The sequence below is a fragment of the Pollachius pollachius genome (assembly GCF_949987615.1).
Source record: "Pollachius pollachius genome assembly, chromosome: 4".
In the NCBI taxonomy this organism is placed as follows: domain Eukaryota; kingdom Metazoa; phylum Chordata; class Actinopteri; order Gadiformes; family Gadidae; genus Pollachius; species Pollachius pollachius.
The window spans coordinates 2,663,754-2,689,717 of record NC_136937.1 but is presented as its reverse complement, the minus strand read 5'-3'; the positions used below and the strand labels follow the sequence as shown (position 1 = coordinate 2,689,717).

General features: G+C 49.9%; 1 protein-coding gene across 1 annotated transcript in view; it reads left to right on the top strand.

The window, feature by feature from the left end:
• Window positions 1-532: 532 nt before the first annotated feature.
• The window catches only part of arhgef39 (Rho guanine nucleotide exchange factor (GEF) 39), a 42,114-nt gene continuing 16,682 nt past the window's right edge, over window positions 533-25,964 (top strand). The window contains 6 exon segments of the mRNA XM_079735996.1: window positions 533-581; window positions 2,960-3,178; window positions 5,698-5,792; window positions 11,562-11,682; window positions 14,850-14,968; window positions 21,387-21,457. Coding sequence (XP_079592122.1) covers window positions 3,029-3,178; window positions 5,698-5,792; window positions 11,562-11,682; window positions 14,850-14,968; window positions 21,387-21,457 — 556 coding nt within the window. The 5' untranslated portion in view covers window positions 533-581; window positions 2,960-3,028.

The following is a 25,964-nucleotide window of genomic DNA, read 5'->3' as shown; positions in this document are numbered from 1 at the left end:
TGTCCCCACCAAGATGTAAACCTCGAAAATGCTGAGGTGGGTTTTACTTCCAAGAGAAATTACCAAGTGAATTAGTTCCCAACAGTAAGCCCGCATTTTGAAAAGCAGGGCCTTGGCAAATTAGTTGGGCTATATATGGTTTCAAGAGTTGGTCTGATTCCTGAACTACATGCACTGGTAAAATAACACACGCACGTAAGCACAAACGCAGGAACGCGCACGCACACGCACATATTTACGCACGAACGCACACACACGCACATGAACACGTATGTTATAGTCATAGGATCAGTGTGTTTTCTAGCTCTTACACTGAAAAGTACCTAACGTTTATGTTTCTTACCCACCTGACACACGCGCACGCGCGCACCCACACGCACATGCACACACACACACACACACGTACACACACACACACACACACACAACGTGGTGGCAACGCAGAGTAGAGGGTGGGCCTTTAACGTTCTGATGACGCGTGTTATACAGGAACCAATCGCGATGCACGTCGACCCGGAAGTACGCAGTCAAACGAAAAGAGCGCCCTGCCGAAGGTTTTGAAAAACAGACGTTGAACTAAGGTGAGTTTTTTTAACGCTTTTTGTAAGAAACAAAACAATGTCAAGAAAGGTAATGTTGACGAATCAGTAGCTCGTTTCTTTGAATCGGCCTATCGTCGATATGGGAGCTGTTTAGACTGTTTAGATGTTTAAAACTAACATTGAAAACGGCAAGAAGGAGCATCGGTGTCCTTTTTGAATTCCTCCAAATAAAGTTATGTTTTAGAAAGATGAACTCAAACATGCAAACAACTTGAAGTCCCACAAAACAACGGACACAGATGGTGACGAGCGAATACTTTTACTTTTTACGTTTGATTCAACATCTACACTTTATCGTGCGCGTGTGCGTGCGTGCGTGTGTGTGTGTGTCTGCGTGTGTGAGTGCGTGCATATTTGCTTACGTGCGTTCGTGTGTGTGTGTGTGTGTTTGTGTGTGCATATTTGCGTACGTGTGTGTGTGTGTGTGTGTGTGTGTGTGTGTGTGTGTGTGTGTGTGTGTGTGTGTGTGTGTGTGTGGATGAGAAGCCAAGCGTCGAGCTGTCACTCAGCCGGCGTGGCGCGCGGTGCAGCCGACCAGCGCGCCGCTGTCTCTCGTGCTGAACTGCATGACTGCCAAGCGGCATCTGTTTGGGTCCACGCCACTATCTGCTGGTCCATCCTGGAGGACGGACCAGCAGACACTCGTCAAGTTGTCGTCAGACTCAGTGATTCATCGAGGAAGAAGAAGTGGCATGCTACTATGCTGCCTCTCAGGAAGTCCGTATATGTTGTTGTTCTCATGGATGACAGTCGCCGCTTGAAGTTTTTTGGACGGATTAGCGATCGGGATCTTTGATCACTTAAACCCTATGAGTCCTTAATAGTTTGAAATGAGAGCAGCTCCAGTATTCCTACGCTTATTAAATACCTTTCAAAACGTGAGGGAAGAAACATAAACGTTAGGTACCTTTTGAGTGTAAGTGGTGGAGAACACACTGATCCTATGAACACACACACACACACACACACACACACAACATGTGTGTTCATGTATGTATGAAACACGCAGTACATGTATAATGCATGATTTGAGGTTCAAATCTGTTCCAACCCTTGGAAGGTGTGGCCCTCCCAAAGGGGCTGTTTTAAGTTTTAACATACGTAGGTACGCCTAAGTTTGATATTATCACATTAGTGGTGGAATGTGCCTGGAGATCTTCTGCTCACTACATTCTTGAGTCAGACCCCCGCCCTCAGCTTGTTGGTCTCTTCCTCTGTTTGGCGGAAGAGGCATTGTGGACTGACCCATCCTGTTTGTTAGGGATCACACACCATTGTTCACGACAGGGGGCAAGGGATTGGTAATTGTGTGTGTGTGTGTGTGTGCGTGTGCGTGTGCGTGTAAACGAGGGCGACCATTCATTCACCACGACATAATCAGTTGGCATTGGTGTTACAAGTGTATATTTTGTTATTTTCATTCATCGGGGTAGGGTAGACTATCCTACCCCCGAATAATGAAAATAACACTTTATAACTCTCATAGTGTAGTGTCTCGGATGGTCGGCCCCTCGCCTAAATGCTCTGGGTTCGTTCCCCTGATGTCCGCACACGGCCACCAGCCCAAACGCCCGTGAGCCCAACAACTCCGTCCTGCTCCCTAATCCATCTGGATCCACTGCAAATTGCTTCTGATGAAGAGCAACGCTAAATGACAGCACAGTCACGCCTCGTGCCCACTGCACCGTCCGTCAAAGGACTTCGGAAGGCGGAGCTGACGGGTGGGGGAGCTTTCCAGGGTCGTCAGAGCCCGAGCGGTGTCACAGTGCTGACATTTGCATACGCGATCCGATTGGATGACGGATCCGTCGCTGCCGGAAGAAGTTGAACGTTTTTCAACTTTTTGACGGCGCCGAAGGCTCCAACGGAGCGCACGGATCCACAATGCATTGCGCGTCCGTCCCCATTCAAAGTCAATGGGGACCAGTCAAGGGACGGATGCAGTGGGCACGAGGCGTTAGAGTTCAGAGTTCATAGCTTCCCCCCTTACCCCCAGACCCCTCTTACGCACTTATTGGATGTTGTACGTCCTGGCACTTAATGTACACAATTAATTTGTGTTGTACGTCCTGGCACTTAATGTGCACACTTATTGTATGTGTTACGTCTTTACACTCTAAGATAGCACTCAACATTGTGAAGCATCTTATCCTAGCTTTCTTTGTTGTGTACAGGGGATGGGTTAACCTAGCGATTGTTAGCGCTCGACACTTGTTCCTATGAACATCCTTACTGTACCGACAGCGATACATTAGTTCTCTTTCTCATGACAAATGTACTTATTGTAAGTTTGGATAAAAGCGTCCGCTAAATGTAAACGTGACCGTGGTTCTGTTTTTCTCCTTCATCGTCCCCAGCCCAGCCTCGGACTCCTCCCCGTCCCTCCACGGTCTTCGTCGCCCCTCCGCCCTCCACCCCCAGCCCCCATGAGCTTCAGCCCGGGGCCGAGCGACCCTTCGGGGGCCAGCATCATCCAGGAGCAGAGGGACCGCTGGGCCCGCAAGAGGAGCCGCGTGGCCCGCGAGCTGGTGCTCACCGAGCAGCGCTACTGCCAGCAGCTGGAGCTGGTCAACACCGTGCGTTGCTTCATGGGCGCTGTGTGGGTGTAGGGCGGTTGTAGGGCGGTTGTAGGGCGGTTGTAGGGCGGGTGTATACGCGTGGGTGGGTGTATGCAATAGGGCTGCTCGGTTATGGAAAAAATCATAATCACGGTTATTTTGGTCCATTTTGAAATCGCGATTATTCAAACGATTATTTTTTGAGCTTGGAAACATGACGTATTCATTCAGCGTGTCTCTCTCTAAAACACTTTAGAACTGAGAACTTTGAAATTTCGCCTTAAAAAAATAGACAAAATGGTCCAAAAGAAAATGTTAAAATCTAAATGAATGTACAGATATGTATCCAGCTGTTCTGCACTTTCTGTAAAACATTGATTCTATTTTTGTGATCGTTTGACGCTAAAATCGAGATCGAAATTCGATTAATCGCCCAGCCCTAGTATGCGTGTGTATGTGGGTGGGTGGTTTGGTGTGTGTGTGGTTTGGTGTGTGTATGGGTGGGTTTGTCTATATGTTGGTGGGTGGGTGGGTGGGTGTGTGTGTGGTTTGGTGTGTGTATGGGTGAGTTGGTATATGTGTTGTGTGTATGGGTGGGTTGGTGTATGTGTTGTGTGTGTGTATGGCTGGGTTGGTGTATCTGTGGGTGGGTGTGTGTGGTTTGGTGTGTGTATGGGTGGGTTGGTGTATGTGTTGTGTGTGTGTCTTTGTGGCTGTGTGTGTATCTCTGGCTGTGTGTATCTCTGGGTGGGTGTATGGGTGAGTGCTTGTATGTGTGGGGTCTATTAACAGATGACTGATCAACGGTGGGCCATGCCAGGCGAGTCCACTGGGGGGACGGTTTAACCGATCCCCAATGTCCAAGGCGAAATCCTCATCCTTAAAAATCTCTTGTTATTGATACATCGTGATGTACAATGTATCAAATTAACATGGGCGTGGTAATACTTTTGATAAGCCAGAACCAGAAAGATAGCAGAAATTTCATCCGGATATCAAATTCCCATTCAAAAATACCTCTTTATCACCGTACCTTACTTTACTCCCTGTTTCCCCCCCCCCCCCCCCCCCCAAAACAAATGACGATGGCCAACATATTGTTCAACATCACCTAATGGTACTCGAATATTCCAACTCTCGTTTCCAGGGGCTTGTTTTGCCTAGCCCGCTAAAGGCCACACATGGCTGTGGATTCATTATAACCGCCTTAAGTGTGTGTGTGTGTGTGTGTGTGTGTGTGTGTGTGTGTGTGTGTGTGTGTGTGTGTGTGTGTGTGTGTGTGTGTGTGTGTGTGTGTGTGTGTGTGTGTGTGAAAAACAACTAACCTAAAATAATTTGCATTGGCTACTTGACTCTGGCTTTTCTGCTCTTCAAGTAGGGCCCGTACACAAGTAATTTGATTCCTACGGTGGGAGGGGGAATGAAAAAAGGGCAGAGAAGATGCAATTAAATAGCACGAAGTGAATGGAGGAGGTAAAGCAGCCACTGTGCTTCTTGGTGAAAAAAAAAAAAAATTCATGCTGCAATTACCTATTCGCTGGCCCAAGGTTACCCAATAAATATGTGCATCTGCTGAACTCCCTGCTGCAGAGGTAGAGAGGCAGAGTACTCATTAGGTCCCAAACAGGCCGCGCCGGGCTCAGGGTAACATTGAGAGCTATAGCCTAACCCCCCTCGCTTACCATCACCACCCAACCCCCCCCCCCACGCCAAATAATCTCCCTTTCTCTCCTCCGACCCAGCACCTCATTTACAAATAATGACTCGTAACGACGCACCAATTAGATGCCTTCCCAGGCCTTAACGCGCCTTTTAATTAGCTAATCCCATTTCCACTTCAAATGGCCTGAGACCGACACAGCTGTCCACCCCCCCCCCCCCCCCCCCAATTGTCTGTGGCGTGTTGTAGGAGCCGCATCCTCATCATCGTCATCATCATCGTCATCATCGTCATCATCGCTGCCCGTTCCCGAGCGTTCCCGCGCTACGCAGACCCGACGCACCTTGTGTCGGAGGCGGGCTGCAGGGCCCGAAGACGAGGACAGAAATAAACCATAAAATCAAATGCAATCCGTTAATGGCTCTTTGTTAGCGCGCGTCGCACATACGTCGTCTTAGCTTCTGGCACTCCGGTTAAGTTGTGTTTCGCTCTGGATTTCTGGGGAGGGGGTTAGAGCGAGGAATGAGGAGGGTGGGGTGGGGGGTGTGTTGTGCAAGAACTCCTCCATATGGTTGTTACAAACCCCCCCCCTACACCTCACACCCCTCCTGTCTTAAAAGTGATCTTCTGCAGATGATGACCCGGGGTGGAGAAGGGAGAGTGTGCGCTCGCTTGTTTGTTTGTGTGCGTCTGTGTCTGTGAGGCAGGAGATGCGTGGGTGGTGGTTGTAATGGTAATGGTGGTGGTGGTGGGGGCGGTGTTGTATCAACAGATTCCTCTTTTCCATACAAAACGTCGAAAAAGCTTCCGTTTAAGTCTGGCTTTCTTCCTCCCCCTCTCCTCCTCCTCCTCCTCCTCCCGCTGTCGTTCCCGCCAGTACTTTGTGGAGATTCTGAAGGCCAAGGAAACCCTGAGGCCGAGCGTGGTGGAGGCCGTCTTCAGTTCAATTAAAGCCATCCATTCAGTAAACCAGTAAGTATCGTCTAAATAATTAAAAGGATATCTAGGCTCTGAAGAGGGTGAGGGTGAGGATGAGGGTGGTGGTGGAGGTGGGGGGGGCTTTATTAACGGAAGGTAGGGAGGGAGGGGGCGGTCGGAGGAGGAGGAGGAGGAGGAGGCAGTTTGGTAATTGGTCTCTCGCCTTCAAATGTAGGCAAAATCAACTCCTGAGTTTACTCCGAGAAAATCCTTATTTCTACCATTTGCCGCGATCGATGCTCGGCAGGTTTTGTCTGTTGTTGATTTCCCCCTCGTCCCTCCCACCTCTATTGACAAGTTGTTGTACGTCAATTGTACTTGCCTTCAGGTTGCGTAACTGGGGCGTAAACACACACACACAGCACAAGGTTTTTCCCGTGTTTCGTGTGTAGGCAGATACGGCGGCAGTCCGGGTGTGGGCCGTGTTAGTTTTGAGGACAGTATCTATATTTAATCGTCCCGATCAATCAGTGGCGTGGCGCTCACCGCGGCGGCGCCTTGAAGTTCGCCGTGGACGCGTTAGCGCCTGGCCGCGGCGTAAGCTAGGCATTTTGGAGTCGTCCATTATTAATTGATGAATCCTTGACCTCCGCCCGAAAAGCAAGCAGCCCTGCGAGGGGGGATTGTATCGGATTCTAACGCGTAACTCTAAATAAGGACTTGAGGAGGGTTGGGGATTGTGTGTGTGTGTGTGTGTGTGCGAAATAAAGTTTTCTCGCTTCGGGTCTAGACTCACTCATCGATCCAGACCAGGGTGAAGCTACAGCAAAGCTAGCGTGAGCCTAGCGCACAGTAGCACCGCGTAGCGCTGTCCGAAAAGTGAGCCTGGGAAAGGAAGGCCGAGAACGATGTGTGATGGTTCGCGAACAGCGATGTACTCGGTTATCGAACGAGAGGCGAATAAAAAATATTAGAATTTTTGCGTTTCTGATAATCCTCACGGCTAAGAGGGGTTTCGCTGGTGTTGGAGCCAGCATCGGGCGATAAGTTCAATATTATCCTCTTTCGACGTTGTGTTGACGTAAAAATCGACGCTTGTGATTTTTGCGGTGGTTTAAGTTAAATATATTATGTAATATTATCAACATTTTGGAGAAGCCTACCGGGTCAGATACAGGGCGGATTGTGTTTTAATGGGAAACAAGGAAAGGCAGTGAATGTTGGACTGCAAATATGTATACAGATTATACTGAAAATAATAGCTTATTAAAAAAGAGTTTTCAAATTCTTCCCGGAGAGGTCATGGGAAACTTTTATGAAACGTGTTTGTTTCAAACTGACGCGTTCCATTACCACATAACTCGATCAAATGGCATTTGGACACCCTAAGTGGGAGTGTATCATGTGAAATCCTCTCTGATTTGATTGCAATAATAAATAGCTCAATATCATGGCGAGCAGAAGTGTGTCTGATTAAGTGATGCCTCGGCGTGGGGATTCAAACCGATGCCACATGGCTCTCGAGCGCTGGCAATCCTAGCCTGCTTACGTGCGTGCTAACTTCTCGCCAATTAAACTCACCGCTGTGCACTCTGTCATGTTTAGAAGTCCTCGTCCGGCGAAGTTTAAGGTAAGTTTTTACAATCGCATTTGTTAAATTCCCCAAAGTCAAGTCATGTGGAGGGGGGAATCGCGCTTAACTCACTCACGTCTGCGCACAATTATCCCTCTTCATCATCGACTGGGAGACAAAGCAGTGGTTTTACAATTTGTGTTATTTATCTCTTCTCTGCGCTGTACCGACGGCTGTGTAATTACCTCACACTCCTCTCTCTCTTCCTGCTCCAGTCGTCTCCCAGACACGGGCAGAAGTGGCGGTGGCACGGGTTTAATATTAAAATATTCTGCATGTTAAACAATCGCGCGCCAGTGCAAGGATGTGTGGCAATTTCATCCCGGGGAAACTAAATAATGGATCATGCGCCATCCCTTGGGGTCTCGCATCGTCCTATCCAGAGTGGCGGGCTTAGTCTCTCTCTCTTTCTCTCTCTCTTTCTCCCCTGTTCTCTCTCTCCCCCCTGTTTTCTCTCCCCCCTGTTCTCTCTCTCTCTCCCACCTTTTCTCTTTCTCCCCTGTTCTCTCTCTCTTCCCCTGGTTCTCGCTCGCTCTCGTTCTCTTTCTCTCGCTCTCTCGTTCGCCCTGTCTCTCCACCCCTCTCTCTCTGTCTCTCTCCTTCCCTGTGTGTGTGTGTGTGTGTGTCTCTCTCGCCCCTCTCCCCTCTCTCCCTCCCTCTCTCTGTACCCCCCCTCTCTCCTCTCTCTCTCTCTGTGTGTCTCTCTCGCGCGGAGAGCGGCACAATGAAGACGGAGGTATGAATTACCCAGTGTGATCTATTGGATAAAGAGCTCACCGGCTGCCATACATCTTCATTATGCCGACCCTTATTGAATCAATGGTGGAAACATAATGGCAAGCGCTCTATTTAGGAAAGCGGTCCGTGGAGAGACGTTAGCTGGGAGACTGGCTTGGCCCTGCTCTGTGATTGATTGCAGAACCACCCAACGTACACCCCCCCCCACCCCCCCGCTCTCTCTCTTTCTCCCCCCCCTCGCCACTCTCGTCACTCTTCCCTTGTTCCTCTCGGTTTAAAGTCTGTCACTTTGCGCCTCACTTTTTTTGGGGGGGGGATTTTTTTATTTTATTTAAGGGTAATTCATATTGATTGATACCGTGGGGAATTGTCATGTATAAAAGATCGATTTTATTATCTCCTGCCTGCGTTCTGGTGGGTGTTTATTAAGGCTTTTGCACGATTTTATTTTGAGTTCTTACAGGTTCACCCGTTGCTAATGTAGTACAAGTAGCGAGTATTGATTGTAGGCATCATGACATGTACAATATAGGGTTGTGTTAAATGTATGAAATGTATAATATGACATCATTGTGACACATTCAAGGTTCTTGCTAAAACACACTATTCGATCGGTGGGGTCAAAGTTAATCTAGTCTCTTGCCTTGTGTTAAATGTCCTTTACAAAACAATCTTTTCATTGCACAACCAAGCTTTTCAACCTCAATACTGTGCGTACAGGCACTGAGATAAAGACAAACACATAAAGATGCACACACACACATAAAGATGCACACACACACACACACACATAAAGACGCACACGTACATAAAGGCACACACACACACACGTAAAGACACACACACACACACAAAAAGACACACACACATAATGACACACGCAGACACAAAGGCACACACATAAAGACACACATAAGGACACACATGCTTCAAAACCAGTCTAGCTTTTGCAAGGAGCTTGTTTGCGACTAATCCACAAGCTAATGGCTCTTTGATAGAAATACTACTTGTTTGTTCGTTTCTGTCGACGAACGTTGGGTGGGGGGGTGTACACCATTGACATCTCGGCTGTTCTATTTAATATGTTGGTGTGGGGGGGGGGGAGGGGGGGGAGGTTTGAATGAAATCCCCTTTTTATTAAAAACATCGCAAAGCTACACAGAAAACGAATATTTATCTATATATTTGAGTAAGATGATAATGCTCTGCCACTGATCTCGCTTGTTACTGTTGGGGACCGGAGAGGAGGAAATGGAAAGAGCAGCCCAATTATCCCTGACTGCTACATAACAAACTGGGACTCCCAACTTGAAAGAGCTGTCACTTCCCCCCACCCACCCTCTCCTATCATTAAGTAGCACAACATTTAAAAAAAAGAAATTGGAAGTTGAAAATCCCGGAGGAGGAGAGAGAGAGAGAGTGAGAGAGAGGAAGGTTTCTCTTAATGGGGATATGAATGTGGTCCAGGAATAGATCCTATAATCTCGATAATGACCTCTTTTTAACCGCAAAAAAAGAGGGAGCAAAGACATAATGGCGAATGCAAGCAATAACAACTGCGACTCGTGTGCCCTGGATTGGCTGGGCGTGTGTACGTTTGTGTTTTGGGTGTCCTTACACACACGCATCTAAATGTGCTTTTGTCACGTACATAGGTGTGTGTGTGTGTGGGTGGGTGCCTTTTTTTACATCTAATTGCTTTCACCGTGGCAGTAACGTTTGAGGATCTCCTGTTTCTCTCTCATTATTTTATTTACTTGGTGTATTCCTATTTGTCTCGTTTTCATTTTTTCCGGACTATAATTTTCCTTGGCCGTCCTCAAACGGAGCGACGCCATCCACCATCGGCTGGACCAGGGCGGTATTCCGCCCAGATGTCCCAGCTGCTCCGAATTAATGTGGATTAGCGACGCGCAAGCGGAATGCTAATGCTATCTTCAACTGATGGCCAGACAATTTAATTGCTGTGGAGACCCGGAAAAAAAAATAATAATGTGATTCATAATTTCATATTTATCATAATAGCCTCTGGCTGTTAAGCGGTGAGGGGAGGGTGAGGAAGAGCGAGCTAGGAGGGAAAGAGAGGGAGGTAGAGAGAGAGAGGGAAGGAGAAATCGCAAAACAAACGGGCAAAAAAAGAAAAGCGGAAATGCTGTTTTTCCCGCCCTTTGCCCTCGTTAGAACTCTCTCTACCGCTCCGGTACGGGCTGATTATGAACAGAGGCTACCTTTCGCGCAACTTCATTAAAATCTATTTAAATCAACTTCAACGGCAAAGTGCTGCCTCTTCCAGCTCCACGCAACGTCTCTGGGAACATCATTAGAGAGGAAGATTTGGCTGGGAGAGCGAGCGAGCGTGTGTGTACGAGCGAGCGTGCGTGTGTGTGTGTGTGTGTGTGTGTGTGCGTGCGTGTGTGTGTGTGGGGGTGTGCGTGTGATTGTGTGTGTGTGGGGGGTACTTACTCCCAAGTTTGGATAACAAGCTCCTTCACAAGTGTCAACACCCCCAACCATTTGCGTGCGTGTCTCTGTAATGCGGCTGACAGCCTGAGCGGCTGTGCTTTGCCTCCCGCCTTGATGGAGCTGTTTTCTTGTTCGCCGCGCGTGTGTGGCGTTTCCCGCCCCCCGCTACAAAGCCCTCCCCCCCGGTGCCCCCCCAGGCAGGGCCCGTCGTACGGTCTCCCCTCCCCCCCCCCACCGTAAATATGTCACCCAGGCGGAGGACAGGCGGAGGCCCGTGGAACGAGCGCCGCGGCACGCGGAGGTGGGGTAGCGGTGCCGTCTCCAACCTCCAAGTGCGGCGTCGACGTCGACGTCCCTTCTGAACTTTGCTCAACCTCCGCCGTGTTCGGAGGCCGCGACGCTTCAGTACTCGTACCGGCTTCGGTTTCTTCCTTTTTTGTTTTTATTCGTTGTATGCGCGGATGCGGGGGACGCAATGCATTCTGGGTCGGCGGCGGCGCTACCTCAAAGTCCTGTGTTGTTTTGACTCGGGGCTAAATGCTCACCGGGGCTGGTGGTTGCGGTGGGCAGAAGAGGTAGGGGGGACAGTCAGGGGGTTGGAAAAGAGAAGTTTGAAATAAACACGCAAAAAGTCGAGGGATACCCTAGTGTTGTTTTTTTCAGCCGCTATTCTGCAGTCCCCTGTTAGAGGAACTGACGATGTCATCGGGTCTTGAAGATGATGAGGATGTCTGACTGCCAATGCCAGACAGACAGAGGTCTCTACTTCTTCAGGGTGGTTTTGACTTGGTTCACTCTCACGCAATGGTTCACTGGTTCTCGTGTGTGTGTATACCGTAGGTATATAAAGGTGTCTTTTATATGCCTTTTCGCACCATGTACGGCACTTCGGCCAGTGAAAACTGTATTTAAATGTGCCTTATAAATAAATGTTACTTACTTACTTACTTCTCGGCCCTGATTTTAGTTCTGATCCCCCCCCCCCGCAGGTCTCTGCTGGTGCACGTGGAGAACGGCTACCTGGGCCGAGGCTTCGAGCAGTTCTGTCCCCAGCTTCCTCACTACAACGTCTACGTGGACAACATGTACGACGCCAGGAAGGTCCTGGCGGTGAGGAAGTTGCAGAGATAATCAAAAATGTCCAAAAGCAAAATCTTTTAATACTGATCCAACACCCAAATAGAGACTAGAAGAGGTGTAGGAAGTAGGTGTAGGAAGTGTTGAAACATTGCTAGCAAGACAAAGAAATGTCGTATCTCTTTGAAGGTATTACAAAGGGGCCCCTGAGACTTTTAATTCATCGGCTCCATATCCATTCTGTACAGGAGCTTGTTTTTCCCGCATTTAGCAGAGGCTTTTATCCAAAGCGAATTCCAACAGTTCAAACACACATTCACACACCAACGGCGGAGTCAACCACGCAAGGCGACAGCCGACTCGTGAGAAGCGGTTAGGGTGATGATGTGCCTTGCTCAGGGACACCTCGACAATCGAACAAGCAACCTTCCAGTTACAATCTCGATCTGCTCTACCTCCTGAGCTAAGCAAACCACAACAATGACATTAATCTCGACGTCATCCGCAGACTTTTGATTGTTGCGAATCTGTGGTCACCCGGTGAACATAGCTAACCGGGCCAGAGCTCCATGCTACCGCTACACGGCATGCTAACGCTAAACATCATGGTAACACTGTACGGCATGCTAACGCTAAACAACATGCTGACGGTATCATAATGCTAACGCTATACATCATGCTAACGCTATACGGCATTCTAACGTTATACGCCATGCTAACGCTGTACGTCAGGCTAACGACATACGGAATGCTAACCCTATACGGCATGCTAACGCTATACATCATGCTAACGCTATAGAGAATCATACCGCTATACGGCAAGCTACCGCCATGCTAATGCTGTACGGCGGGGTTAACAGAAGGCAGGGCTGTGTACGCGCTACCTGGAGTGACGGCTGCGCCCGGTGTGTATACGTGTCCTTGGTCGCCTAACCTTCCCCGCCCGCCGCGGGTCCATTAGAGGTGACTGGCTGTGATGCACCTCCGCCTGGCGCCCGTCCGCCTTAACGGGCCCCGGCGCTGCAAAGATGTAATTGTCTTAATTAAGAGCGCGGATGTGTCTGCCGCGTATCGACCTCCCCCCCGCTATTGATTATGGACTCAGCCGTGCAAGTTAGTGTCGACCCCCATCCCACCTTACCGACCCGATCTCTCCGTCTCTCTCATGCGCACGCACGCGCGCGCGGAAATACACACACGTACACAGAGACACACAGATGCACACACACACAAACACACACACAGTGAGACACACACACACACACACACACAGAGACAGACAGACGCACACACACAAACACACAAACAGAGACACACACACACAAAGGGAGGGTGTGGGGGGGGTCGGCAGTGGCTTAATTGGCTTCGGAGCAGTCTGCGCACGTTTTTCGCGACACCCTTGTTTGTTTACTCCGAGCGACCAAGTGAAATCAATTTCTCCAATGAGTCAACGCGATAAACCCTTCCACCCTCCACTAGTTTGAGGCGATTTCGGCAAGAAAGGTCCCGCTGCAAGGGCATAAAATGCAGAGGAGGTGGAGGAGGAGGTACTGGTGGTGGTGGAGGAGTAGGGGAGGAGGAGTAGGAGGTGGTGGAGGTGGAGAAGGAGTCGGGATGCAACCGCTCGCGCTGAGCTCGCGGCACACGCACGCAGCCGCTCCGAGAGGAAGCAGTCCCACGGCGACCGCTCCGCTGCCGTCTCCTAACGCACGGCCTCGGTTCACACCGACGCTACCAGCGTCTCCACACCTGATCGCTCATTCCCCTCACATCCCCGCTATCATCCCACTGATTCACCACCTGTCTACCCACCCCCCCCCCCCCCCCCCCACCCCCCCAGGGGGGCGACTCCAGCTGCCCCTGCAGCCAGTAATGACCAGTTAAACATCTGCAGCGGTGCGTGTGCACGTGGAAAGACAGCACTGCGGGTGACCCTTTCTGTGCACCCAACCCCCCCTGTCTCTCGCACACACACACGCACGCACGCACGCACGCACACACACACACACACTCACACTCTCTTAAACACACGCACGCACACACACTCACGCACTCGCACTCTTCCTATGCTGATGATGAAGTCGACCAGAATGACCACCCCCTTTTTATCCCCCCCGCCCGACCCTCCTCCCTCCGCCAAACTCTCGCCTCATTTCGTGGGGGAGGCTGGGAAAAGGTTCAGGTACCATCGCCGCAGCACTGCCCGGTACAGACAGCTACGAGGGTTTTAAAACCCAGGGAGCCGTCGTGAATCACTTGACTGACACGGATGACAAGATAACCCTCCCGCCCCCCCCCTTACCGGAAAGGTTGACAAGCACTCATGTTGACACGGCGTGTAGATGCATATTTAATGACCTCGCCGCATTCCCCATTCCACGCCACAACCGGCGAGCTGGAGTAACGACTGACAAGGGGGTGATTCACGGTGATGGGCGAGATGGGCCGGGAAGTGTTGTGGGAAGTGACAGGAGTCAAGGTGTGTTGCTGGGGGGGGGGGGTGTCTCTGTTGAATCCTCAAGCTCCACATGAGGTGGATGGGGGAGAGAGGAGGATGATAGAGCGGCGTGTGATTGGCCAGGAGCTGAAGGGTGCCCGGGGTTCAGTTCGTTAGGCCGTGGTCGTTTGTGTTCTGCGTTCTCTCTCCGCCATCTTGGGGTTCCTCTCGAGGTCGTTCCTCTGGTTCTCTTCGACGTGAGCGTCTGAAGAAAATGTGGATTGTTATTATTATATCTTGTTATTACTTTTTTAAACTTTTTTTTTAGGTACATATATATAAATGGTAAATGGACTGCATTTATATTGTGCTTACATCCAAAGAGCTTTACAATATTGCCTGACATTCACCCATTCATGCACACATTCACACACGGACGGCGGAGTCAACCACGAAAGGCGACAGTCAGCTCGTCAGGAGCAGTCAGGGTTAGACGCCTTGCTCAAGGACACTTCGACATTCAACTATGAGGAATATATATATATACTGTAACGGGACACAGACCAATGAACCAAGCGGATATTTGAAGTTCATTTAAACCTTTAATCACACAACTAGATGACTGCAGTGATACATTTGGTTTAGATTTCGTATTTAATGATGTGTTATTGGTCAGTTTACAAAGCAGTGGACTCTGATGAGTGACCCGTGGTCGGAGGGCTGCAGCTGCGTGCTGAACTCTGTGTTGTGTTGGTGGATCCAGGCGCAGCTGAAGAAGAACCGCGGCTTCAGACGCTACAAGGCCCTGCAGGAGGCCCGGCCAGAGTTCAGAGACTGCAAGCTGGAGGATCTGCTCAACCTCCCCGCCCAGCGCATCCACCAGTAAGACCCACCACCACCACTACCAGACCACACCACCTCCAGCACCACATCCAACCACACCATTAGCACTCCCACCACACCCAACCAAACCACCACCACACCTCCACCACCTCCAACCACACCATTACCACTACCACGCCTCCAGCACCATCACCTCGACCTCCACACCCTACCCCCCCACCTTCACCCCAGCTAACCACTCCTCCAGAACCACCACCACCACTACCACCACCACACCCCCCCAACCACACCATCACCACCCCAACCACCAACACAGCCAGGTAATTCAGCTCACTCTGATGAATGTGGTCCGAGCGGAGGGGCCCTCCAGCACTCAGTTCCTGGGGGTCTATTTCCTCCGGAGGGGCCTTACAGCTCAGAACCTGGGGGTCTATGTTCAGGAGGGGCCCTCCAGAGAGGGAGGGCGGGACCTTCAGTTCTATGGGTTGAGTGGTGCAAAGGAGGGCGGGACCTTCACTTCCATGGGTTGAGTGGTGCAAAGGAGGGCGGGACCTTCAGTTCCATGGGTTGAGTGGTGCAAAGGAGGGCGGGACTTTCTGTTCCATGGGTTGAGTGGTGCAAAGGAGGGCGGGACTTACAGTTCCATGGGTTTAGGGACCAAGAGAGAGGGCGGGACTTTCAGATACATGGGTTTGAGTGTGAGAGAGGGCGGGCCTTTGAGATACATGGATCCTGTGTGTTTATGTTCAGATGTGGCCTCGTCGCCGAGCCGCTCCTCTGCAAGAAAACACTTAGTCCACGGGTCGGCGGTTCTTCGCTTATTTTCCTGTTATCCATTCCATTTTCCTTCGTCTCCTCTCCAGTCGGCGCCGCCTTCCTCCCTTTCATGAAGTCACCTGCGCGGCGTTTCACTCCACAGACCGCCGCTGACAGGTGTAATTATTGCTATTTGATGTAGCGCCCACGTAGCATCTCCAACTGTCCACCAACTGTCATCCTCCGTTCTCCCTATTCTCTGTGAACCAGCGTTCTCTCTCTCTCTCTCTCTCTCTCTCTATCCTCCCTCTCTCCCTCGTTCTCTCTCTCTCTCTCCTCTCTGTCTCCTCGTTCTCTCTCTCTGGTTCTCTCTCACTCTCTATCCTCCCTCTCTCTCGTTCTCTCTGTTTCTCTCCCTCTCTCTCTCCCCCTCTCTCTCTCTCTCGCTCTCGTTCTCTCTCTCATTCTCTCTCGTTCTCTCTCGTTCTCTGTCTCTGTCTCTCGCTCTCTCTCTCTCTCTCTCTCGTTCTCTCTCTCTCGCTCTCTCTCGTTCTCTCTCTCTCTCTCGTTCTCTCTCTCTCTCGTTCTCTCGTTCTCTCGTTCTCTCTCTCTCTCTCTCTCGTCCTCTCGTCGTGGTGGTGATCCCTGCACGTTAATTAGTGGAACAGCAGTAGCCGCGGTGGCGCTTAGCAACGCAGCTATAGGTATCAGAACGGTGTTGTTGTGGCTCTACCGCTGTGTTTTAATGAGAACCTATTCTACCTGTCCCTCCGTACGGCTCGTACGGAGTGACGCTAATCGCCGCCGATGGCTCTCTGTCTACACCCCTCCAGCTAGGACGGGGGCTAACCCTTCATCTGTGCTGAGGGAGGGGTTGTGGCGTTGTCCCGGGCTACAGAGACGCGGCTTCTGTACTCTTTCTTCCCTGTGAGCTGTCTGCGACGTTTAATAGTACCCTGAGCAGGAAGAAGGAGAACATGGTGAGAATAATGTAAACAAGAACAAGGTGGAGTCTCTCGATATGGAGTTTTGAACAAGATTATCGCCAAGCAACACACGAAAACATGGAGAGGAAAACAGATGTCCCTCCCTCTCGCTTGCCTTTCAACGCTGAAGCCATGGAACTCTTTTGGCCACTAAACAGATGGAACTGAAAGTCCCGCCCTCCTTTGCACCACTAAACCGTGTAACTAATGGTCCTGCCCTCCCTCTCACTGATTATCCCATGTAACTGGAAGTCCCGCCCACTCTCTCACACTTAAAGAGAGAACCCATCTGTTTGAAAGTTCGGCCCTTTCTCTCGTCCCTAAACCCATTCGACTGATGCTCCCGCCCCCTATCCTAAGGGCCCGCCTCCAGGTGTTCCATCACAGGCCGGGAACGCCTGGGAACGAGGTTCGCCGCCATCAAAACGTAGGCACGGAATTCCGGGGATACCGACGGACACGTCACTTCCCAACTCGCGTCACGTCTCATCCAACTGGCGGCTAGTCCCATACCCACGTCATTCCTTCATTAACTCCCTCCTCTGGGAGTTGGGGGCGGAGCCTATTCGCCTCCACCCACCCTACTTGCGGCAAGCGCTGGATGCATGGCTGGGGTGTGTGTGTGTGTGTGTGTGTTTGCTCTTCCCATCATCCCTATTGATTCTCCCCTTGGCTGGCGGTGCAGCCCAGGAGTCTCGTGGGGGGGGCGGGGGCATGGTGGGTGCAGGAAGGGGGGTTGGATGCGTCTAAGTAATTGTATGATGATTTTAAGTGATGCGGGGCCCCCGGATAATGGGCCCCTGCGGCTGGCAACCCCCCCCCCCCGTCCCAGAAGCCTTTGGGAATAAGAGCGCGGGTGAGGGGGGGGGGGAGGTTGACGTGTCACTTATCGCCACTCAGTGATGATGGATGGCGGCAGGACCCGTACCCACCGGCCCAGCGGCCGGTCGGTACGGGGGGCGGGGGGAATCATTGTCTTTTTTATTAAGTGCCATTTACACTCTCTCTCTTCCCGGTCCTCCGCGAAGCTCAACCCCCCCTCCCTCCCCCACGCACATCCTGTTTGTTGTGATGCAGCGGAGATCCCGGGTTGATGCCCGCACCCAAGGGCCTCGCTACGACCCCGATTTTCTTCTTCCTCTTCCTTGTCTTCCTCCTTCCCCTCTCTCGTCTGTGTGGGACTGGCCGTTTGTTGTGTGTTGTGTGCGTCGATAACAAAGACGCGGCGGCCATCGGGGCGATTATGGGATGGCAGCTGCCGGCAGGGAACACCTAGCGCTCTTTAATTGGACGAGCTGCGGGGGGAAGGAGGTCATTGTCGCGCCGCCTTCACACTAGAAGCACCTTGGTTGTCAGCGCATTCCATATGGGTTTGACGAGTTATTTCTTTATTTTTCCCTCCCTTTTGCCCGTTTTGTACTTTTCATTGAAGGTTCGAATGCGAGTCAGGGCTTCAGCGGCTTCATCTCCGTCGAGGTTGGCTCTCTCGCGGCATTGGACGACTCCTTCACCGCCAGCTCCTTGTTTGGAAGAATACCACTTTTATGGTCTTTTGAAAGAGCCCTAAATGACTTATCTCTCGAGAGCTTTCGTCTTGCACCGTGTTTCCGCGGCTACAAAGGCTTTGCATTGCAGTCGAGAGAGAGAGAGTGTGTGCCATGGTTCATTGCTGCTTTACCATACTTGTGGTGATGGTAAGGCCCCAAGCGCACAATGGACCAATATCTCTCCTTGGTTTTTTTGTGTTGCCTGTTCTTGGACATTGTTTGGGGGTGTTAATCGCTCGTCGCTTCCCTGTGACCTTAATTATGAAGCCTGGCACTTAGCGACTCAATGGAACGACCTCAAAACTTCCCCTTTCTAATTTGAGCTATTCAATTACAATTGACCCTTGACGATAATGAAAAATACGACTTTAAAATCGGCTGTTGCTATGAGTTTTTCTTCCCTTGGACAGAAAAGCCTGCTTTTCCGAAGTTTTCGCTTCTGGAAGTTGCGCTCACAATATAGTGAGCTGGAGAAATGACGCGGGAGAACTTCTCTTTGCAGTGTCTGTGTGACATCCACTGGAAGGCAATCACTTTGTTAATGCACATTTTAATTGCCAAACTTGAGATAGTGCGGGAGTATTTCCACACTTCTGGCGACATACAACACTGGCGCGCGTTCCGCCGCTTCTGAAGCTATTAAAGTCGAGTAATTACCCATAAGCCCGTGCCATGTCCACTAACCCGTGCCCGCGCCTGACAGCCCCTGTTGTCTCTTAATTAGAACATTTTTGAATCCCTAATGTGTGTGTTTAAAGGGAAATAATTGGAAGGGATATTTCCTGCATCTTTCCTTCCCTTTCTTCTTCCTCTTTCTTCTTCTCTGCTGACACGCGAGCGGGCGACCGGGTGACCTCGAGCCCGCCGCCGCCGCCGAGAGTGTGAGAACAAAACCCAGGCGGGGAATCAGCGTAAATGGAATTAGCAATTTGCGTAGGAGACGGGGGCGGCGGTGGTGGTGGAGGCGGGGGGTGGCTCTCGATTGAATAAAAGGGGCCATTCTGGCTCCTCTCTGATATGGCGCTCGTCGTTAGGGGAATCTGAACTGTTAATAAATGTGGCTCGCAATTGCCTCGCATTGTCTCATTATCTTCTTGTTGCCGCCGCCGCTAATGACCGGGACAGGCCGGCTAAGCGAGCTCGCGCGGTTTTACATTATTTGGATTGCAGCTGTAATAATGTTTCCGCTAATAATGACAAACCCCCTGCAGCTCACGCACCACCTCTGCTTCTTTGTTATGCGGCTGGTTTTTAATTAGATTTTTTTTTTTCTTTCCTCCCTTCCCCTAATAAGGACGAGTAGCATCCGTGGCTGTTAATGCCTGTAATGTATTTGTTATTATTACAAGATGAGAAGCAAAAGAAGTGAAAATTATTTCTCTCCCCCCCCCCCCCACCCCCTAACCCCCCTTACCCCTTGTCGTTTTCGTCTTAATTGAGCAAGGCTTAATTGGAGCTTGTTTGGCGCCCCTTTCATTCCTAATGAGTGAAAAGGACGCTACAACCGCCACATGGAGTTGAACCCACCCACCACCACCAGCCGCCCCTCTCCCATCACAGACATGCCGCTGGGAGAAACACAGAAACACAGGAGCACACGGTTGCGCGGGCCGGGCCAGGAATAACCCGATCCGTTTAGTCCAGCTTTGTTTTGTTTTCCGCCTTTTTCTCCATGCCAGACACGCGGGTAATCGCAGCACTGAGCGCCTGTGTGCGCACGCACGCACGCACGCGGGCACACACGCACGCACGCACGCGCCGAACACACACACACGGTGAGTCGGTGTGTGTTTTTTGGCAACGTCGTTACATATGTTTGCATCACTCATAAACCCCACACAGGAAACGCGGCCAGAAATAGCCGGGCAGCAACACATAGCCGCCGATCCCCTCTGACGTCTGGCTAATGGCTCTGATACCTGCGTGTCTCTTAAACACCCAGCCCTGGCTGGCAGACACAGTGAAGGCCCAATGAGACCGCTTAAGGAAGGGGTGTTGGAAAGCAAAGGAGAGACGGGAAAATCAATGTAAATTGTCAATTTGCTTCAAGGTCACCCCCACCCATCCTCCCCACCCCCCCCGCTGGCTCGGATTGCATTCGGAGCCTTCGTGGAGGCAGTGGCGCAGCCCGGTGTTTGTAGTGTTTTTTTAGTGGGAGTGGTGGGTTGATTACCGGACTCTCTCTCGTATTTAAGGGACCACTTGTGTGTACGTCGCCCAGGAGTCGACCCAATGTCCAGCAGAAGGCCTCCAGCTCTCATTATAGCTCTCCTATTAGCCCAGGGCCCTGGTCCTGGTTCAGTATGTTTGAAGCTCTTGGCTTTTTAAAACACCCCTCCAGCGTTTAAATGTTGTGCAACGGCCAACCCGGCCCACTGGTTTAAATCGATATTTCGGAGTCACCCACGTTCATTTTTTCGTCCAAATTGTGTGCGCCAAGTATCAAAGTTCAACAGGGAGGCATCATTAGTTAACTGCCGCTAACTATTGGATTCTTATGTCGATTCAAAGGTTGTTGAATCAATTAAGCGCTCTTAAGAATAGGTTATTGTTGAGGAAAACGGTGGAAGCGATTGCAACCGGTCCGCTGAACCGATTTGGGGGATAATTACAGCTCAAACGCAGGGACAGTAACAGCAAAGTTTTCAGCCGGTTTAACACAAGAGGGACCCTGAAGCATTTCAAGGAAATCAACAACAGCAGCAGTAGACGTACACTGATCAGCAACCATCCACAACATCGTAATTGATTTAAACTCATCACAAGTAGAAGGGTGATGAGCAGGACGGTTTTAAGACGGCGTACAGTAGTATTCTGCCTATGAGAAGGATATTGAATACTCCTGATCACTTCTGTGTTGCAGTTAAGGCGGCAACTTGTGGCAGAAATTATTTTTTCATATACTGCAGCGATATTTTACGGATTCGATGTTCGTTTAGTTGAAGTCCAACGGCTCTTTTTCCGTCCTCTCGATGCGACAGAAGCGGGGGGGGGCTCTTTGGGAACCCACCACGGCTCTACAGATGCCGGTGTTCCGGGACAGCTGTTACCATGGCTACCTTTCGGGAATAACGGGCCCCCTCCAGCGACCTTTTTATCTTTTTCAGTTTGTTGCGTTGTTCGCCGTGCATATGTCGGCGTCGTTAACATCTTTTATCCTCTCCTCAGGTACAAACATTACCTCCAGGATCTGACAGAGACCACCAGCCCGGAAGACCCCGAGTTCCAACAGCTCTCCGGTGAGTTGATTTACAGAACACCCGAACGCTAAACCAACCAAGACTCCGCCTAGCATGGTGCCTCTCAAACCCCAGCCCCAGCCATTGACGTTCAATATTTCGGACGAAGAAGATGATTTACAGGGCGGCATGTGGCTCAGGAGGTAGAGCAGGCTGGCTGGTAACCGTTAGGTGGCTAGTCCGATACCTGGCTCCTGCTAGTGTCGCGGTGTCCCTGAGCGAGACACCTCACCCTGACTGCTCCCGACGAGCTGGCTGTCGCCTTATGTTGTTGACACCGCCGTCGAGTGTGTGAGTGGTTGTATGAATGGGTGGATGTTGTAAAGGCAATATTGTAAAGCGTTTTGGGTGGCCACTCAAAGCGCTGTATAAATGCAGTCCATTTACCGTTTACCATTTACGACATCTTCTGAACCATGTGTCATCCTGCCTGTAATCACAACCGCATCCTCTCGGAAGATGAACGGGCACGCACATGGGAAACTTTGGCGCTCATTCCCTCGGTCGTGCCAAGACCTGGAGTAGCAAGGGACCACGATCGCCGTAGAACTCGTCTTCCGGTTTCGCTAACGAATTCTCCCGGCCGCTACCACGTTACGGCGAGCGACGTCCGACACGTTTCACGACTGTCACCGTTCAAAGGATTGTCCGTCCGCGGGAGGGGCAAACGACAATAGGTGTGCGACACCACAAACGTTCCTCTTTACCATCGCCGGAAGAGAGACGGGACCTCAGTAACTTTCGAACCCAAACAAAAGGAAGACGCACCCTTCGGTTCCCTTTCATTGGTCATCGGCCTTATCGTCGTGGCAACGGCCCCGGCTAGGGCAGAAGTAGAGGCGCTCCCAGAGATCCAGTTTGATGTGGGGTTTTTATTTTTTCCTCGACATAATTAATTGGGACCGGATCAGAAGGATATTTAAGCGAGGGAGTGATATTAATAAATAAAATCTTCCGCATCAACACAAATCCCGATAATGACTAATTTCGGTCATCAAATAAACAGCGAATCTGACTGGAGCGCCAGTGTACACAAGGAATTATTTATGTGTGGCAATTAAAATCTCATTGGCTGCGTGCTGCTTTTGCTTACAAATTAAAACAGCGCCCTGACTCTTAAGATGAAGGAACATATCTAAAAACGTGCTCCTCCATCTCCACTTCCTCCTTGCTCATTAGTGATACCCTTTTAAAAATAAAATCAACTAAAAACTTCAGATTTTCTTATATATACTTACCGGGGTTGTAGGAGATGGGGGGGGGGGGGGGGGAACAACTTTTCTGCAGTCAGCTCAGTTGTATTGTAAAGGGAATTCTCCACACAAAGAAAGCAAGGGAAGAATCCCAGACAAATGATATTGTATCTGATTAACACGCTAACAGGGAGCTATCACAGGGGGTTTTGTTGTTATTGTTGTTGCCGATGCTGCAGTTGTTGATTTATGTTTTTCTCGCTCTGTCTCTTGTTTTGTTTTCTGTGTTCTCTTTTCATCTCTACCCCCTCCCACCTTCTTCTTCTTCTATATCTTCTTCGTCACCTTCTTCTTCTTCCTCTTCATCTTTTTCTTCTTCTTCTGCAACAGTGCATTGACCTCTAGCCGTGCCGCCGTCGTACGGTCATTTGCGGTAACCAAAAGCCTGACCACCTCCACTATTTTATTTCCCAGATAATCATAATCATGAGCCACTGTCGCGTGCTAAAAACGGTATTGTATGCATTAACAAGACGAACAATCGGAACAAATAAGTTCCTTCGGAGACACGCCGTCATAGTCGGAGTTGTCAAAGTGTCAGGAAAACAAACAGTTCCCTAAACACCGTCCGATAAAAGACCAAAAAGGCGATAAAAGACACTTTGAACAACGGAAGGACGGATCCTTCCTAGGACGTCTTAATGGAGGCCGGATGGATTATTTATGCGTAGGCCAATGCTCACGTGCCGCAACACTGCAAATTAGGCCTTTGTTTGTTAATACAAAGAGGCGATTGGGAAAACGGTCGTCTTGCGCGTACGCATTAAAAAAAAAATCAAACTCGACCGATGAAGAGAAGTATATATCGCCTAGCAGAAGAATAAACCGAAAAACACAGAGTGTGTACTGTGCGTTCTGCCCGGTTTGGTACCCGCTGTAATTGCTGTGAAGTTAAGCGAGCCAATTAGGCTGTGATTATTTTAGTGGAGGAAGAAGTGCCTAGAGGATCCAGTTCATGGACTTGCATCGCAAAGTGTTCGCAAGCGCGTGCGCACACACACACACACACACACACACACACACACACACACACACACACACACACACACACACACACACACACACACACACACACACAGAGAGAAAGAAATCGGAAAAAACACAACGCAACCCAAAAAAAAACGAGTTAAGCTTCGAATTTCGCTCCACCATCTGTTGTTGTTGTTATTTTGGATGTGTTAATGATGTAGGCCTAAATGTCTACACCAGTTATTATCACTGGTGCATAGTAATTGGATGACTCTGTCTAGCATTAATGATTTGACTATTTGCACTAGGGCTCTTAGCAGCTTGCCATGGAACGGTTATTTATACACACACACACACACACACACACACACACACACACACACACACACACACACACACACACACACGGATCTATGTGGTGCAGTACAGTGTTCAGTGCAGACAGGATTAGTTTTGGGCTCTTTTAGGTGACATTAGATGTGCAACTACCGCAGTGAAAGCTCTTTATGCATGTGTAATTCTAAAAACGGTTTGAGGGGGTATCTGTTATTACCTGCAATTATCATGATAATCGTGGAAACGCACTCACATCCACTGCTCATTGGCGTAGGGATTAAAGCTGAAGTCTGTTATTTGGAGGGAGGGTTGCTGGATCAATTCCTCGGCGACTCCAGGCTAAAACAAAGTTATGTATCTCTGAGTCTCCCCTCACCGCTTGCTGTCTGTGCTTTTCTTTAGCGGCCTTTCCCTGGCTGACACCGTGTTGGTCTATCAAGGTGTGAGGGGTTGAATTAATGGTGTTCATTTTAAAGGGCTTTGAGTCGCTGTAGGAGCTGGAAATATACATTTATTTTTGTGCATGTAAAAAAAAAAACAACAACATGGAGATATGGGATATAAATAAGAAAATAAGGATATTTATGCGTGCATATTTCTCTTGGAATTGTGTCAAAAGTTTTACAAACTTGTATCTCAACTCGCATTGAAACTATTTGAATCATAATTTGGCTTTCTGTTTCACTAAATAACAATTCATAGTAAAGTAACACAATTGAGGTACAGTTCCTTGTTTCCTCTCTGCTCAACTACAAGTGCTCAATTTATACAGAATCGATAATGATGTCTAGCAAACGCTTGCTTGACTCTTTCTATCCTGACCCCTCGCATACAGATTTAAACCCATGTGGTAATATTCTCAAGTACTCTACGCTCTCTTTTGATTTGTGGAGCGCTAAAACAAGAAACTTGTGAAACATATGACCCGCTGTGTAAGAGACTAGGAGGTCATGGAACTGATTACTGTGTACTTCTTATTCAAGAAACTAACATGGCCGCCGTCCGCATCACAAGTTTACCTCCAAGCCTCTCCTCAAAGTCAACGTGGATGATGTTAGCTGGATGTCGATCGTGAGATTAAGCAGAAATTTACAAAGTTACCTCTGTTGCTTAAAATGTGAGGTCAGGATGGATGACGAAGGAGTCGTTGGTTTATACTCCAACGCCCGCGCTAGACATGCAGAGCAGGTCGTCTTAAGTGGTAAACGGTAAATGGACTGCATTTAAACAGTACAATATCGCATATTGTGCATTCTTAACGGCCTTACCACCATGGACACGCCCGATCTTGTCTGATCTCGGAAGCTAAGCATGTTCGGGCCTGGTTAGTACTTGGATGGGAGACAGTCTGGGAATGCCAGGTGCTGTAAGTGGTGTCGGGTGGTGGCCAATAGGTGGCACTCTTCCCTCTGGCCTTAACATCAATCTCGATGCCCCAGTGCAGTGACGGGGACACTGTGCTGCGGAAGGCGCCGTCCTTCAGAGGACACGTAAAACCGAGGACCAGTCAGGTCCTGGATCCCCTGGGATCTTTTATGACCTCAGTCACACTGAGGTCATAAAAGATCCCAGGGCACATATCGCAAAGAGTAGGGGTTTCCCCGGTGTCCTGGCCAAACCAGGCTCATTCAATCTGGCCCCCTAATCATCCTCCTGTATAATCGGCTGACTCATTAATTCCCTCACTCTCCACCTCAAGCTGGTGTGTGCTGAGCGTTCTGGCGCAGATTGGCTGCCGTGCATCACCCAAGTGGGGAAATATGCAACACACTAACACAGAAGCCCCCCTCCCTCAGGAGTGCAGTCCCAGGTCTACCTGTGTCCCCTATCCCCCCCCTTCTCTACCCTTCAAATAGCCGGGTGGGGGGAGAGAAGGGGGGGCCTTTTTATGAGTTCTGTATTCTGCTGCTGACGAGCCACTGGGGTGTGTGTGCATGTGTGGAGGATAT